Source organism: Sinocyclocheilus grahami, unplaced genomic scaffold (genome assembly GCF_001515645.1).
Source record: "Sinocyclocheilus grahami isolate Dianchi unplaced genomic scaffold, SAMN03320097.WGS_v1.1 scaffold1079.1, whole genome shotgun sequence".
Taxonomy (NCBI): Eukaryota; Metazoa; Chordata; class Actinopteri; order Cypriniformes; family Cyprinidae; genus Sinocyclocheilus; species Sinocyclocheilus grahami.
The window spans coordinates 257,649-276,618 of record NW_015506258.1 but is presented as its reverse complement, the minus strand read 5'-3'; the positions used below and the strand labels follow the sequence as shown (position 1 = coordinate 276,618).

At 36.3% G+C, this 18,970-nt stretch overlaps 1 protein-coding gene across 1 annotated transcript in view; it reads right to left on the bottom strand.

Moving 5' to 3' along the window:
- Positions 1-18,970, bottom strand: part of LOC107566511 (MAM domain-containing glycosylphosphatidylinositol anchor protein 1-like) — a 159,516-nt gene that overhangs the window by 68,469 nt on the left and 72,077 nt on the right. The window contains exons 4-5 of the mRNA XM_016251960.1: positions 13,613-13,809; positions 11,909-12,041 (exon numbers count right to left, since the gene is read on the bottom strand). Of these exons, the coding sequence (XP_016107446.1) occupies positions 11,909-12,041; positions 13,613-13,809 (330 nt within the window). The remainder of the gene's footprint in view (positions 1-11,908; positions 12,042-13,612; positions 13,810-18,970) is intronic.

Below are 18,970 nucleotides of genomic sequence, written 5' to 3'. Positions count from 1 at the left end.
AAAATTTTCTTAGTGATAAAAATCTACCTCAGCTTATGCTTAAAACTATAGGGAGCCCTTTTACATTATAAGGTTACAATTAGGCCTAACAACTTAACCCAAACTTAAATTTAATTGCTATTTATTTTTAAATAGATGATCAACACTCAACTTAAAAAAATAAATCAATAAATAAAATAAAATAAATTGTATGCAAACATGTAAATTGCACATAATGCAGTTCTTAAATTAACTTATAAATAATACAATTTCTAAGCTATTTGTTAAAATATATTCAATTACACAATGGCTGTCATAGCATGTTTCATAACAGATTAATTTAAACATACTGTACATTAAGTAATTAAGACTAACAGGTTTAGTCAAATATAATGAGTATATGGTGTAATATTTCGTACAAAATGCTCCTCTCCAGACTTCATTTCTCTAGTGAACTAACGAGTTCTGGACACTGATGACTTGCTGAGGTCTACGTGACATTTTATTTCCACGCTGTATTGTTGATGTCTTTCCGCGGTTGAAACACTGATTGAGCAATTACATGAGACATGAGATGTTCAGTCATGTTTATTCGTGTTAAAAGTAGTAGTACAGAGGAAGGAATGATCGCGTTCACTCGTGCTCCGCTCTGCACAAATCAGCGGTGCGTCACGGCTCAGACACGGGAACCGTAGCTGATCGCGGCCGCTCTAGTCAGTGCTTGTGTTGGGATTATACCAGCATGTTTCTGAACCGTCCCAGAAGCTGCTCTCTAAGGCGTTTATACAGCGATCGGTCATGCCACATAAAAGACGGTCAAAACGCCATTTATTATTTGAATTTCCTGAGAAGAAAAAAAAATAAAAACTGTATTCGTGCGGTACACATGCGTACCGAACCGAAAGACCCGTACCGAAACGGTTCGGTACGAATACGTGTACCGTTACACCCCTAGTGAACACCCATTATTACAGGAGTTAATAGGGCTGGGACAATAAATCGATGCTTCGCGATTCGTGGATCGATTCTGAGATTTTCGGAATGCATCGTGATTCTCTCTCGAATCGATTCTGAGCTTAGTTTTTAACTGCAGATGGCGCTTTTGGCTAGTTTTTAACCGCACGCTCAAATGCTCACGAAGAAGAGCGCTTGTGCATTCGGCTGAGTAATGTAAGTGGTTAAATGTACTTGCACACCGGCTTTTATGCTTTTATGATGCAAGATTAATGTAAACACAGCCCACTGTGAACATCCTTGTAATTCGCTTCAACTTTTTCGAACTTTATAAATGATTATTTGAGGTTCAAAAGGTGCGTGTGTAAGGAACTGGAAGCAAGCAGAATATGGCTATTTCTAAAGCACGCAGTGCCATCTGCTGTTAAAAACTAAGCTCAGAATCGATTCAAGAGAGAATCGCGATACCTTCGAAAAATCTCAGAATCGATGCAGAATAATTTCTCGATTCGCGATGCATCGATTTATTGTCCCAGCCCTAGGAGTTAACACAAGGTTTTAGTGCAAAAGCAAACGTTGTGATTATATCTTCATTGTCTATATTCTCTAGTTTGTCTTTCAGTGTAGTAAAAGCTGTGTTCAGCAGTGGTCGGTACAAGCACTCGGTGAAATGGGTGGCATGTCAGATTTCACAAAAGGACAAATCATGGAAGCCTATTAATGAGTACGACTATATGTTACCATAAAGAGGTAAGTTCACCCAAAAATGTTAATTCTGCCTTAATTTACTCATGTTCAAGTTATTTCAAAGCTGTATGAGTTTCTTTCTACTGTGGAATACAGAAAAATATATATTTAGAAGAATGTTGGTGACCACAGAGCTGACCGTTGTCACTGACTTCCATTGTTTGAAAAAAAAAAAATGCTATGAATGTCAATGTCTACCATCAACTGTTTAGTTACCCACTTTCTACATTAACTGTGAATTTTGATTTTTGCCCAAACTTAAGTCTTATGTCAGTGTAAACAAAGCATGGCAAGAGTTCATCAGCGAAGAAGAAAAGTGGGTGAAAACTAAAAGTGAACGATCGGGATCGTTGAACACTGAGAGGGATTGTGTTGAAACAAAACAGAACTACTGCTGCAAATTGACTGCAAACTTCAATATTCACCTTGAAGCGCCTGTTTCCACAAAAACCCACCACAGAGAACTTCACAAAGCCAACATCCATGAAAGAGCCTCAACTACTAAAACTTTCATCACAGACGCCAATGCTAAAATGTGAAAAATATGGAGTCATGATTATAAAGCCTGGACTGCTGGAGCACCAAGATCAACTTCAACACCTGCCCTAGCCAGACAAATCACCTGACTTTAATATTATCAAACCACTTTTAGAGAGAAGAATGAGAAACTGATTCTCTCCTCCAAAAGAAACTGGCAGATGTTTTATTGGCAGCATTCTACTGGAGACTATTCAAGTTGTAGGAATCTATTCTAAGTAGGGCTGTCGCGATTCGTCGATTTTATTCGACTATTCGATTTTTTTAAATCCTTGACTTCATTTTGCTGGCGTCGACTAACTGGCAAAATACCGGAAGTGGCGCATTTCACGGACGAGAATCCATAAAACACATTTAGACTGTTTCCCAAGGCTGCATGATATATTAAACCCATTTAAAAATCATAATTAAGCATAATTGTGAATTCACAAATGCTACGATTTAATTAAATAATTATATATGATGCAGTTCTAATACAGTATATGCTCTTTAATTATTTACATGCGTGTAGGTTAAGTACGTGCGTCACACAGGAATTGTTATCATTTACATGTGTAGAGCGTCTCAAACTCCATCTCTGCATGTTGTTGTGAGTTCGGGTTTATTATAACGTTCATCTGGGAACGCAACGTGCGCCATTTCATCAGATTTGTAAGGTAGATCATTTATAAATCTACGCAAACTCAGGAGAATACATCGCGGTTTCAAAATAAAAGCTCAAACCCTCACTCTGAGTTTACACGTTTTGATGTCCACATATTCTTTTAATTACAGTGGCTATAGCATTTCTGTCCTAAAGAAATGGTCAAATATTAAAGATTAAGTTGACATTTGAATTAAATGGTGCTTGGTCAATATTAAAGAAGTATTAGATCGCACAGCAATGTGTAAAAATAATCATCAGGCCGTTGGCGCCCTCTGCAGGCCTTTGTTGTAATGTGTGATGTACATTAGCTCTATTGTTTATAATACATTATGTATTTTAACTGTTTTGTTCAATAAAACCATATGATTTCTTGCTTTTGATACTTTATTTGAACTAATTATTATTGCCTCATTGCTATTATATACAGTATGTATTTTAAGTCATTTTAAAGGCTATTGTTCACTTACATCTATTTGTATTACCGCAAAAAAATGTATTATAATTATAGGGCCCTATGAAATCCGTTTTTTATTTTCCTAATTCATTTTTTTTCCATTTTCATTTTTCTATAGTCTGTTTTAATGGTTAAATTAAATTGTATTAATCAAAAAGCCTGTCTAATTAATTGAGTTTTACACTTTTTTCTTTACCAAATTCTGTTTTCCATTATTTTCTGGATTCCATTTGAATGGTTCCATTAAATTGTAATAATCAAAAGCATCTCCAATTAATTGATTGTATAATTTTTTTTTTTTAAGTTTTTTTTGTTTGTTTGTTTTTTTTCAGAAATACTGCACATTTACATTTTTCTCTTAAATAAATTCTGGTAAATAACATTTCTGGTAAATACTCCTTTAAAAAGTGTTTTTTATTATAATTTTATTAGTAGTAGACTAGAACACGTGGATATGTTGTCATTCTTTGATTTCAGTGATTTGGACTATGAGATGGACACTTGCTTCTTGCACTCTGTGTTGCACTTTACTTTTGCTTTAAAAAAAGGATTAATTTGGTTTAATAAAATATAGCTTAATAAAATATTCTTAAGTAAAATTGTAGATTTTTTTTGTGGGAAATTAATCGCTTAGATTAATCGATAAATTAGTCGATAGATTAATCGAAATAAAAATAGTTGTTAGAGGCAGCCCAAATTCTAAGATGGTTAGAAGCTGTATTGAAGGCAAATGGTGTAAAAACGACTCCATAAAGAAATACTGCTCATTCCTAGGTTGTTTACATTATTTAAGCAACCAAACGACAGTTTGTTTCGATTGTATGTGCCATGTAAGGGTGATTCTATCTAAAACTGTGCAAGCTGACGCGCATGCAGTCCCACTTTTTTGCAATTATGTTTTTACTCTTTTTAATTAAAGGGCAGTTTAAAATAACTAAAACTATCAAGCCAACTGTCAAACAAAACAAAATAAAACTAAATTAAATTAAATTAAATTAAAAAATGTAACATTTTCGCTGATCTTCCTCTTGTCACCAAATATCAAACATGGCTCACCAGTTTAAATATGCTGAATTAAAAAGAGATTTAAGAGAAGGGAACTTTTTCAGTAGTCAGCACCAGTTTCTACATACTTTAATTTGGCTTCAGAAGACTTGGACAACTGTTATGGTTTATTTATGGTGTGTTTTTGCCTTTTATGGAGCATTGGAGCCGTAGTCACTGTATGAAAAATCCAGGGAGGAAAAATCATGCAAAGAGTCTGGAATGGCATGAAGGTAAGAAAATTATGACAGAAATGTAACTTTGGGTGAACTGTCCCTTTAACAGGCAAATGTCCTCTCCCAAGGGGAAATGAGTTTGTACATCACACACATGCAGCCCATTCATCCTCATTACACCTGATGGTGTATTAGCGGCGTGTATTGATGGTAAGGGACAGCAGGTGTGTGTAGCGAGACACAGACTGATCAATATCAGACACATTTCCCCTCAGCTGCTCTCTGCTATGCATACGGCATGCTTTCAAATCAGCTTTGCTATAGAAAAGCCACAGTAGTGCTCTTGCATATGCCTATGGAATATAGGCATTGTATCTCACCGGATCAGACAGACCCACTGGTTATACCTAGATAAAAAGCATTATTTTGGAGGAAAGAGAAAGTGAATGAGCAGAGAAAGGAAATGAGATGAGAACATAACTAGACTCAAACCTGCATCATCCACATGAGCACCACAACTCTAACATGGCAAGAGCATTGATATTGATATGATATTAATGTTCATAATGGATACTAACTACATACTAAATGCTGGAAAGTATACATTTTATAATGCCTCCTACTTTGTAAAAAAAGAAAATGATACGTGAGATGCAGCAATAAAAAGGAGTTATTTTTGTGTACAAATGTATACATTTTTACAAGTCTGATCAAATATAATGAGTCGAATAGGATGTAGTAAGCAGTAATTAGCTAAATGTCTTAATATTTGTGTCCAACCGATTCAATCAATAAGTGTTAAACTGCATAAAATTGACTTTTTTATACATTTTATTTGACTTGTTTTTCAATACAATATCTATTTACTTATAATATATGAATTCTTCTTTAGAATAATTATTTTCAATATACAACACTGTATATTGAAAATAATTGTATTATTATTATATGTCTTTTTTTTAGTTGCTTTAACATATTTATACTTAAATAAGGAGAAGAAATTTTCCAGTGCATTAAGACAAAACACAAATATTATATTGATAGATATATTTTCTGCAAACAAGCCTTAATATCCTACGCAGTGTTGCTTCTCAAGTAAATTCATCTTGTTTATTCATCAGCATGTTTATATATATTTTAACTAGACAAAATACTATCAAGAATACTGTCAAGAACACGTTTTTTGCAGTGTAAGAATCCCCATATTTCTTCAGGTTCATTCATCTTAATGCATGTCGAGTGCATTGCATTATGGGATGCAGCATGCTCTGTAGTTTAAAGCACGTCCCGTCGAATATACAGTAGGTCTCTCCTGGTGTTTTATGTGCATACAGTACATTAATCCACATACTATAGACAGTCCACATAATATATACTGCAGAGATAGTAAGAGTAGTATGTTATTTTCAACAGCCTCTCTCCCTCTGTTTCTCCCTCACACACAAATGGACTGAAGGAAGGAAATATGTGTGAGATGGATGGATGGATGGATGGATGGATGGATGGATGGATGGATGGATGGATGGATGGATGGATGGATGGATAGAACTACACAGGATTTCAAAATGAATCATTCAGGGTAATAACTTAAATTATGTCAAAATTATGTCCTCCACAATGAGAGACACTTTCAATGGGACCGACCCTACAAGTAGGGTGCCAGTGCCCCAAAGATGCAAAATGCACTAATAATCGCTTTTTTTTCAAACATGGTTGAACTAATCTGCATTACTGCAAGTCAAGTGTTATATCATGTGAACTCAGACTTTTCATTAATTTGGTATGAATAATCTGATCATTTGCTTATCCATCCATTCCCAATAAAAAAGGAAAAAGCAATCAAATGAGATGAAGTGCATCACATTCCATTTATAAAGTATTTAATTCACTGGATTATACCCCCAAAAATTATATAAATAAACATTACCGCATGGTTATTTAGTATATAAAATTATTTTTTCAATGAAATTTCGGTATGAATAACTATATAGTGATATATATGTGATATAAAGCTGAGATTTATGGCTGACATTCAGAGAACGAATAAAGATTTTCCTTAACATCAACCATATGTCACATATCTTGTCAAATCCATCTAGTGTCAATGCAGTCGTGAGCAGAGCTCGATACACACACACACAAGACACACTGTGTGTTCATACAACAGAAGTCAGAGCATTACTGGCATGAGGGAGAACGATTTACTGTAGCGTCTTTAACAGGTCGAATCAACTTCAATACAACATCAGGATTACGATACAAAAAGCAATCTACCGGACGCCACCTGTTCTGTGTGTGTGTGTGTGTGTGTGTGTGTGTGTGTGTGTTTGACCCAAAAAATCTAATCCTGGCATAACGATAGCAGAAAAAATGATCTCTCCAGCCCTCAACCAACTACAGACAAATATCACAAGAACATCCTTGTCTAACTAAATGCAGATTATTAACTACTTCAAATCAGAAGCTAAATAAAAAGCAACTCTATAACTCTCCAATCTGTGTCCAACCTGCTCACGCATACACACACATAGTGATATACATGTATATGTTTTTTAACACCATATTTTTGGGGTATAATCCAGTGAATTAATGAAATTGTATTAATTGTGTGAATTGTGGCTTAATTGTGTGTGTGTGTGTGTGCGTGCGTGCGTGTGCGTGTGTGCGTACATGCGTGTGTGTGTGTGTGTGTGTGTGTATGTGTGTGCAGTAATGAAATGTCTAAATACTAATTATTATAAATGAAAAAGTATTTTTTCTTTGTTTGTTTTGTATTAAGGTCGAGAATTACGTGGAAATATGCTAAATTATCATGAAAATAATGTCAAAATGACATTTTGCCAGGTGACATGAGCCACAGTAAATGGCAGTTTCTATCAATGGGATCAATAGGAAACTACATAATCCTATAAGATACTATATTCAAATATCAAAAATATAATTTTTAGCAAGAATATTTAGTTTTACTACGTATGGTTTCACTCTTCTTTTTGTCTATTCCCACATGCTGGGATATAATAACTTCAATCAATCAATCCAGACCAGAAACTGCCACTATTCTGAGCGAGTCTGTATAGTTCATCTTATTCACGATATGATGCTTTATGCACTGCTGCAGTTTATATTCGCTCAACACTTCCCCCTCCCAAATATACATTTTTAGGTAGCAAGAAAATAAATTCCTTGTCAAAAACAGAATGACATCTTATTTACCAGTGTGAGCGGGGCTTCAGCATGATGCCTCAAACTCTGTCTATAGACCCTCTCCTAATTTCTACCGCTCCTTTACTTTGACGCTCCTAAAGCATTCAAACTGACAGGTCATCATATGCCACTGTAGTGAGATTCAGCTAAGAGGAAAATATGAAAGCGTTAAAGGGGGCGGGGGGGCTGGGTGCTGTTTGAAAGAGAAAAATGTTCCACCAGGTTGGCTCTTTTCTCTGAATAATGACAATCTCTCTCTCTTCCCGATCTTCAACAGCTCTTTCAATCCCAGCCATACAATTATCCAATTAAAGCTTCATTTGAGCGAGATTGAGTCACATCAGTTGTTTCCTCTTGAACGATCTGTACAGATGGTGCCTGTACGTCTACATGAACGATGCAGTGCATAAACATATAATTAAACACAAAACACTGACGTATTAACAAAAGTATAGTATGTGCATTTGTTTTTATCTTCTGATACATGCATAGAGCTGAAATCCCAAAGGTTTTTAAAATGTAATCAGTGATGATAAAGGTCATTAAATTGCCTTTGATTTAAATAAATATGGCATATGATACATTTTTTATACTAGTGAACCAAGTGCAAACAGACTCCTTTTGAGTCTCCTCGGATTTCTATTAAAGCAACAAGCCAGTTGAAATTGTGTGTTGCAGTGATTTTACCATTTAATCATAACATCACAAACTAGTACTTGCACTATGTAGTATGCACACTTTGCAGAGTTCGCAAACTTTTGTATACACAGAATAATGATGGCCTACTGCATTTGCTAAAATGTGAAGTACACAACAGAGGAAAGTGCATGGGATAGTGTATCCCATGCTCGATTTGACCTTCAATTTCCAGTGTGATGAACAAACTGAAAGAAATATCAGTTTGTACATCTCATTAAATAATACGCCGTATCTTGAGACATTTTTATATAAAATTAATTTAAGAATGCAAAAATCTTCAAAATGACAGCTAGGCATCAATTTTTGTTTCACTGAAAAATTCTGATTCAACAGACAATCATCTGAATCTGAAACATGAAATATTAAATCAAAAAGGAAAAATATAACAAGAATATAATGAATATATTTGACACTTATTATTCCTTTTTTGACTTAACATTTCTTAATAAATCTTTCAATACGATATAATATAAACGTATGGATGTTAAATTAATGTTATAAATAGATACCAGAATGATATACTACCACTCAAAATTTGAGATCAGTAAGATTTTTTAAATGTTTTGAAAGTCTCTTATGCTCACTGAAGCGGCATTTATTTGAAAGTAACAATACAGTAAAAACTGTAATATTATGAAATATTATTTCAATTTAAAACAACAGTTTGCTATTGGAATATATTGTAAAATGTAATTTATTCCTGTGATGCAAAGCTGAATTCTCAGCATCATTACTCCAGTCTACAGTGTCACATGATCCTTCAGAAATCATTCTAATATGCTGATTTGATACAGTTGTGCTGCTTAATATTATACTTTTATAATATTATACTATACTACAATACTTTTGATCGATTTAATGAGTCCTTATTGAACAAAAGTATTCATTTCTTACTGACCCCAAACTTTCGAATGGTAGTGTATAAGAGGAAAACCCTATAGAATAAAGAAAAACGGACGTTCAGCCATGATTGTTTGGATATAACATCATAAACTAAACACCATAGTGTACAAAGTGTTAAAGCCGGTCTTTCTCTCTGATCTGAGCTCTGACCTTCACACAAGCAGATGCTGACCAACTAGGTTTGGAGTTACACGTCACGATCGACCCGTAATTTAAAACAGCGCTTCGAATCCTGTGCACAGACGCAGTCTCCTTCATTCTACCCTCTAAAGAAGCCAACTTCTCAAACTTCAGCACGACGTCCGACGCGTGTTTCTTCTGCTCTCTCCAACTTCATCTCACCCCGTTCCTACTCGTCAGTTCAGAGGAAAGAAAACAAAAATCAACAGAAAAACTAATCAGTGTTTTGTTCTTTCGGCGATGAGCTGCGTGTTCGCGAGCCACGCGGAAAACAAATTCCAATTTGCAGCAGTGTGTTGTTTCTCCACAGGGCAGGACACTACAGTGGCGCCGCGGAGCGTGTGTGTGTGTGTGTGTGTGTTTGTGCGAGAGGTACAGACTTCTGATATTGTCACTCCAGACTCACTCATCTCTATTGACTATTTCACAGCTGCCTTTCTAGTGGAGAGAGCAGAAAGAGGAGAATCAACAGCCTTTCCAACTCATCACAAGAGAGAGAACGAGAAACGAGGGAAATAAAGACGCACACAGAGAGGGGGGAACTTTTGGGCTACTTTTAGAATTTCTCAGCGAGCTTTGAACTTATTTCTCGAGCATGAATTCTTAATGCTGCTAATTTGAACACGAACAAACATGTTTTTTTACATGACTAATTCATAAAGGGTTTCACTGGGTATTGTAGTAGCATTTTTTTTTTGTTCTAGCAATGATTTTCCAGTCACAGGCGTATTTTTGATTTTGCTGTGAATTCGATTCATTATGGATTACACAAACAATGTATTCTGACGATGATGAAAATGTTAGTTAACAAGGATAAAGCTTTCATAGAACTTCAGCGTGAAATACCATCTACTAAAGATACCTTATGAAACCTCTTGACAGCATGTGAAAAAGCATATATATAAGAGAGACTGGGGCTAGTTGTCACAGGGGAAAGTTGACAAAAGAATCATTGAAAGGATTTTTTTTCTTGAAAGACATTAATATTTTAGGATGTATTAGGTTGATCAAAAAAGTGACAGTAGAGACATTTATAATGTTGACAAAAAAATCGATTGTAAATAAATGTTGATCTTATTCATTCAGGAATCCTGAAAAAAATATATATCGCGGTTTCCACATGTTTCCTCTTTTCATGTTTCCTGAGCAGCAAATCAGCATATTAGAATGATTTCTGAAGGATCATGTGACATTGAAGACTGGAGTAATGATGCTGAAAATTCAGCTTTGCATCACAGGAATAAATTACATTTCAAAATATATCAAAAGTGAAAACAGTTATTTTAAATTGTAATGATATTTTACACTATTACTGTTTTTACTGTCTTTTTGATCAAATAAATGCAGCTTCTAAACACACACAACTCGCAGCATAAAAGACTTCTTTCAAAAACATTTCAAAAGTCTTACAAACTCCAAATATTTGAACAGTAGTTTATATAATATTGAATAAAGCTGTAAAATTGATTATACATTTTAAATACTGTTTTTTAAAAGCTCCAGTTTTGACAACTTGTCCCCGTTGTCAGAGTATATTGACTTGTATACAATAAATTAACCCTGATAAATATTCACTGGAACAAAAAGCATATAGTCTGATCTACCCTTTATGACTTTTATTTTATATAACCCTATTTATATCAGTCCCCTTTATATTCTTTGTATCTTTTCCCATTCAAATTCCATTATTGCACTTTTTTTTAATTCAAAGTGAAATAGAAAACAGGAAAATGATAGCGAGAAGAGGAGGGAATGAGATCTGGACAGGTTCTGGACATCTCACATCCCCCCATATGTGCACCACAGCTCAATGTGTGCTAACCACTAGGCCACAGCTCTGATAAATCTATTCTAACAATGAAAAATACCACATACTCTCAGTTCACTGATTCCCTGGAGGAATTTCAGTACAGGACAGCACAGTGATAGTGGCGTCTGCCTTCAGAGAGACCTGAGACACAAACCAGTGCACAGACCAACATGATCAAAGACACACGTGACTGTTCCTGTGTTATTCTGCGCTGAACATCTCCACAGCGCTGACAGACCGTGAATGAGAGAAAGAACGCAAGATTAAAAGAGGGAAAAGTGAAGATGTAATCAAAGAAAGGTGAATTAAACCTGACAGGTCAACACATATCCAGGGGAAAAGGAACATTTGAGAAGAAAAATAATCAAAAGAACTGAAGGAGGAAAGACAGGTACTCCTACAGTTTCTGTAAAACTAACGGCAGAAACAAAATTCCATACGCAGTTCATTTTTCCCTGTAATAAAATGAGCAAAATAAAATAAAGCACAAAATTCATATGCAAAACTCACTACAGCTGCTGTATAATGAGGGAAAGAGAGTGAATGTGAGCGTTTGAGCGTAAACGGGAACTCACTAGTGGTGTTGGCAAGGCGAAAGGTGACAGAGCTGTCTGGAATATCACACACGTTCCGGACGGACACCTGACAGGTGTAATTAGCAAAGTCCTGTGGACGGAGGTTTTTCAGTTTCAGCACCTTTGTCTCACCCTGCAAACACACACACATTCACACATCTGTTAGTCAAAACAGGCATTTATACATAATGACAACAAAATGTTGTTTGTCGGTCATCCTCCGGAAACAGTGTCATCTGTGCTTTTAGAATTTTTCTTTTTGTATAATTTGACTACTATTGAGTAATTCGTATTTAAAATATGAAAACACATTTTCCCACCTGGGGCATCACAGAGTGTAACAGAAGTGCAAACTACGAAATACTACAAAAAAACACTCATAAAGGTTGCAATATAAAGTAGCTGACTTTATGTCATTTTTCAATGTCAATTTGTGTGCATGATAAAGAGAGAATGAATTCAGGAATTTTATATTCATCTCATTCTTTTGACTGCGTCCATCAGGAGAATGAATAATCCTCATTATTAATAGCAAAGCCATCAATCTCCATCCATCCCACCTTATTCAAATGGCTCTTTAATAATAAGTGCTCAGATTATGAATTCATCACTGATGGATCGCTGATTTATTGAGTACGTTTCTCTGTGATTGAGCGCGTCTCCTGTGGTTATCTGCTATTCAAATGATTATTAACTCTAATTAAACTATTTTCTGTTTTCGGGGAAATAAGGCCTATAGAGAAATCATGCATATTGTCCAGCTGTGGGTAAAGGCGGGTGTACACAGTGCGATTCTGAAGGTCGGAACGTCGTGAGCTTTGGTACATGTCCCGATTGAGTTTAATCCGAAAATCGTACGGAAGCAGTCACACACGACACGAATTTACTATGATTTCACAAACTCTGACGTAAGCATTATGTTTCGCGCCATTCATAAAAATATGGATTCTGAGGACGAAATAGTTTTCTTTGTGGCAGGCGACTTGTGCCGTCCAAAAAAAAAAAAACCCCGAAGACAAAGGACATGGCAAAGAGAATGGCTGAAAAGCAGAGAAAAGCATGGACTTTCTGTTCTTCATAAAGAACTCGAGGGAGTAGGCCATTTCTGAATTTCTGCCCATTTTGCCGGAAATACAACAGGCATATTCAATTATTAAGCTGAACAGCAAATTTGGCACATTCGGAATAACAAATAAAAAATAGAACTGTATAATCAAACTAAAATTATTATAGACTATATGGTTTTTGTCATCTTCTGATTGGTCAACTTCAGATGGATCGCCAAATCGTCTCGTTCAACCGCACATATGCCACGAATTTAAACCGAAAGCATCCGATTTTTTTTGACGTTGAAAATTATCGGGATGACAGGACGTGCTCGTTACGTCTCGGATCGGCCCGTAATTGTTCCCACACGGTACAAGCCGCAACCATGCGAGCATCTGCGATTTTCTCCCGAGAGAAAAAAATCACCTGCGAGCTCGTACGAGACAGCAAAAATCGCACCGTGTACGCCCGCCTTAAGAGAGGTTTGGGATTTACTTCAGTTTGGGGACAAAACTTCCAAAAGTTTGCTAAAACATAACTTAAACTTGGAACTTAAACTCCCTTTCGGCACACCCAGAGACACCCCCCCCCCCAAAAAAAAAAATGAAATGAAACAACAACAGGTCAACAACAACAGAAGTCATGATAATGTTGTACCTGTGTGTACAGAGGCTCGTAGATATCCACTCCGTTGTCTTTGCTCTGTTCGATTGGTTTATTTCCTCGTTTCCAGATAAAGCGAGCAGGAGGGTTGGAGTTTACCGTACAGCGTAAAAACACTGTTTTCTCCTGATAGTAGTTGCCTCGTACATCACCCACCGTCTGGTGCACTGTGAGCACAGGCTTATCCAGATCTGGAGAATCGACAGGAAGAAAGAGAATTCACTTAGATTGGGAAAATGTAATCTCTTTAATGGAGTAATCTGAGAGGTAAATGCTCACAGAACCCATAATTATCAGAGTCTTGATCTCGTGGTCTCAGACAAGACCACTATTTCCACTGTACCGAAGGTGGCAATTAACTCAACAACCAGTCAGCACACTATCTTCGCCATTACACACAGATTTCACCAAGGTTTCGATGGATCTGAATAGCTGGTTAGCCATTTCACAAAGAGTCTCATTGTTTGAATGAATGATGCAATAAATGTTCTCTAAAGACCAAAAGGTCTTTGGCTTCAGACTGAAGACTTGGCATGCATGGTATTTAAACTAGTCTTTTAGTCATTTTTGGAATTCGATATTAAATATCACCATCAACTTTAACAGTATGAACAAGAACAGCTCAGAGAATCTAGCATCTCCTTGCATGTTTCACAGAAGAATGGAAATATGAATAAATGGCAGTAAAATGTTCATGAATAAACACACACTGGCTACTTCAATGTGTGCCAAAGCAGACACACACACACATAAAGACACAGATCACACAGAGAACAGTATCACATATGGAGGAAAGAGAGGTGAAGGTTAAATCTATGTGACTGTGTAACCCAGTCTGACCTCTGACCTCTCGCTGTTCAGTGATTCCCACTGAATAAACAGGAATCTGTCTAATAGACTCTCTCACACTCTCACACACAGTCCTGTGTGTGTGTGTGTGTGTGTGTGTGTGTGTGTGTGTGTGTGTGTGTGTAGAGAGCACGCATGAATGGCTTTATTTTAGCTTCTGATGGAAATGTAAGCATAACGCCTGAGTAAATTCAAAGGCAATAAGAAGCCCCAAATGAAAACATCACATCCGTCAGAGAGAGATTGACTGGGAAATCTGCTGATCCGTAGGGAATTCCCTGCCAATTCCACAGAGATTAATCCGGTGAGCGCACTAACCCACATCACAATGACCGTGTCAAATTATCACTCAATTTTATTAGACGTCTGGAGCTAATCTGATGACCACAGGCCAGAGGAGAAAATCATGACACACTGACCCAACCCAATATACCAATGAGCAGAAACATTGATTTTCTGTGCAGTGGTGTGTGTGAGTGTGTGTGTGTGTGTGTGTGTGTGTGTGTGTGTGTGTGTGTGTGTGTGTGTGTGTGTGTTTTACGAAAGTCTATGGATATGGTAAAAATGGTCTATGGTAAAATCTAGTTCACAATATTACTGTTTTACTGTAATTTTGATCAAATAAATGAAGACTTGGGGAGCATAAGAGACTTCTCAATCAATCAATCGGTTAATCAAACATTTATTTTCTCACTAACACACATATGAAATCATTAAAGGTATAGTTCACTCAAAAATGAAAATACTTTAGTCATTTACTTGCCCTCGTGTCTTTCCAAAGCAGTTTGAATCAATTTCAATCCAAAACTCTGATTCAAAAATATGTTTGTGTCATTATTGTCAAAAAAAACAACAAACTGTAAATTCTCTAGAAAAAAAAACACATTTCTGACATTTTTCAAATAATAAAAAGTGTTTTTTTAAAGTCCCCATGAAATCAAAATGAAAGTTTTTTGTGTGTTAGTATCAATATGTTAGTCTTAAGGTTATCTATAAGGCAGTGTGCTCCAAAACAGTGACAAAATTCGCATTTAGAAGATATAAGCATTCAAAGCTTGCAGTTCGTCACTTCCGCCAAAACGGCTTAACGATTTTTTTTGACGTCACATCGTACTTCAGCTTCTCATCAAACTTTCTGTCCAATCAAATGCTCTCTAGAATCTGAAGCACCCTCCCCCTACACTATAAAATAGACTCTGAAGCCACGGTTGAAATCGGTCACTTGTCCACAGAATTAGTATTCTCTGTACAGTGAATGGCACGTAGTGCACTATATAGGGGACAGGGAACGATTCAAACAGTGTAAATATGCTTTCCATTGAGGAAAAAAAGAAGTCTGGTTTGGCGCTGTGTCACGCTAACCACCGCACCGCACACACACTCTGCTCCGGTCCAGAGACACGATAGCACGGAGCGGATCACATGCGCGAGTCGGCGCAGACCACAAAATGTATCGGAGCTATTTGAATTCTACACAGAATGCTATATTTTATAGCAATATGGATGAGATTGTGGCTGGCATACCCTGTCAAATGCAGCTTCACGGAGCTCAACGGCTCTAGCCCAAGCTGTGATATAAACGAACGCTATTGGCTATTTTAAAGAGGGGCGGGTTGCTTGATATGTCCCGCCCTGCCTTCCTGTTTCAGTTAAAATGACATCAACACAGAGTAACGCTGCGTGTTTCTAAGCATTTCAGGCGACCTTTAAGTTCTAAACTAAATGGTTATAATGGATGTTCAGTCTCTGAGAAACAAATAAACAAACAAACAAACATTCATTTTAGACCAAATACATCAAAATACAGTACATACTGAACATCACCAAAAGACTGATATCCCAGTACCCCAAATTCTAACCCACCAACACCAACACACACCCTTCTGCATTCAGAAGAACACAAGCAGAAGCAGACGTTTGATCCCAGCATCTCGTGAATTATTTAGCACTCTTCTTATTGCCTGAAATGGAGCATCACATGAGTGTGAGTAGAACATTTGGATATAATGAGCACATACGAATGGCTCAGAATGCACTGCGAGCCTACAAAGATCTTCTTTCAGGTTTTCCGCTCATTTTTCTGTTTAGATCAATTACAAATCAGTGTCAACATTTGCCTCATAGCTGTTCTCACACGCACCCCCAGTGTCTACATGGACAGAGTCAGTGAGGAACGGTGTGTGACCGAGCGTGTCCTTTATTCTGTAATTCATGCTTTTCCATCGTGTCATTACTGCTAGGACTGCGGGATTATTTGCATAATGTTTGAGAGTACAGCATAAAACCTGTGATCTCATAAACATGAGCTTTCTCTCCACCTGGTTGGTCTGAGGGCCACAATGCACCTGTTCTCTACCCTCTGTATCTCTTTCATAATTCAACTCATTCTCAATGAATATGCGTGAAAGGACAGATACGAGTGAAATAATTTTGTGTCAGTGACTTTTACATGTGCATTAATTGCACAGAATATTAAGAAAGCATGGTCACATTTTATCTTATGGTTTAATTCTCGCTATTAACAAATCATTAACTGTGAATTTGCCTCAATAAAATCTTAATTTGCTGCATATTAATAGTTTGTAAGGTTGTAATAGGTTGTAAGTTTAGGTATTTTGGTAGGGATGTAGACAATGTTCCCTCTAAGCTGTCGCGCACTTCTTCTATGCGCAGAAGAAATAATGTGGCGCAACGATCAGCGTATCAACGATATAATGTTTCATATCATTCGGTATCGATATTTATTGACATTTGTTATAACCTTTTTTAAAACAAAGAGCAATAGAATTTTTTTTTTTTATTTAACCACTGTATTTTTAAATTAACCCAATTTATTGTAACAGTCAAACTATATATATCAATACTAAATATTAACAGTCAAACTAATTTCTAATGTTTTATGTGCAGATTAAATAGGTCTTAAGGAAACTTTTGGCTTGTCTCCCGAGGCCACAGGAGGGTGCAATGAGCAAAATAATGCAGCACATTTAAATTGTCAACGCAAGGAAATAAATGTCTATAAAAAAACCTGCATTACGTCTAAATTAACTAATAGAAATCAAATATAATTTCGTAAATTGCATAAACAATTATGAACAAGCATCATGTATTCATGAATTGCTTAATACAAAGAGCCGAATCGACCATCACGCAGATTGCATTTAAAAACATAAGAGACGCTGTGAAAAGAAATAAACCTCCACAAATTTGCAACGTGTTTTCTAAAAGTTTAAACTGTTTTAACTTTGCATGGCTACATCTTGTGTGACGTGACTGCAGCAGTCATATTTGTCCGTCTAAAAATGCACTGAATATGCGTTCTGTGTGAATGGTTTGGTTTCGGTTTTCACCTAATCAAGATCTTCTCCGCATTGAGCTTCTATATTTCTCTAATATTTTGAATGCATAACACAGCAGCGGCGCATCTCGTGGGCTAGACTATCAAAACATTAAAATGCAACAACATCACTTACATCATTATCACCGCATCTCGTGCGCCACTGATGACGCTCCCTGACACACACCTAACATTCAAATGCAAATGTTTATTTTAAACTCGACTTATATTAATTTTTTTTATTCACAATCTCCTCATCACAGGCAGGCACTGCACTTAATTCAGCATGTGTTCGTGTTTGTATGTGCAGTCTAGGTCACTCTTAGCACGTGCCTATATCGTGCACTATATCAAAAAATTTTTATATCGGAATATGAAGGAGTACCATCAATAAATATCGATACCGTTTTATCGCCCAGGCCTAGGCGCTCTAGGGGTGGGACAATATATCGATTCTAAATATTGTTATTATTGTTACATAAACAATATTTTAAAAAATGTAATAAATATTTAAAAATATAATATTTTGAATAAAAAAATTATTATTACTAATTTTATTTAAGCAATTCATAATTTGACAAACATAATCTAAATAAAATAAATACAACTTCTGTGGGAAAAAAAACAACCTCTTCAAATCTGCATATTCAGTGAATGGTCTTATAAACACACCCCATTTTCTCCACATTTGAATGTTTCCGCCTAGCGTTTGCGGCTCTGTGATTGGTGGTCCAGCTATGAAATTAGAGAGGGCCAAGCAATAGTAAATCAATGGGAGAGTAATTTCAACTGACAGAAAAATTGACCAATCATATCTTTCCTCTAAATGGGTGGGCCTTGTTATCACTAACTTTACAACAAGTTCCGCCCACTGTCGGGATCTCTCAAATAAAAAATATATACACTGATAAACTAACTAGCTGTTATTCAAGTCACGATGGAAGCTGCAAATAACGTAAGTGCGGACATTTACTAGGCCGCTGAGCCAATAATAATATTATTTATTATAAACACTGCTTGTTTGTCATGAAGTGTCTGTCGCTAATTTGTTTTGTGTCAGCGCTGTCATGATGTGTTGTCTTAAACACATTACTGTTGTTGGTTTTGTGTGATGGGAGGGAGTGTCTGTACGTTTTGCCCACTGCAGTGCAGATATTGTGTGATGA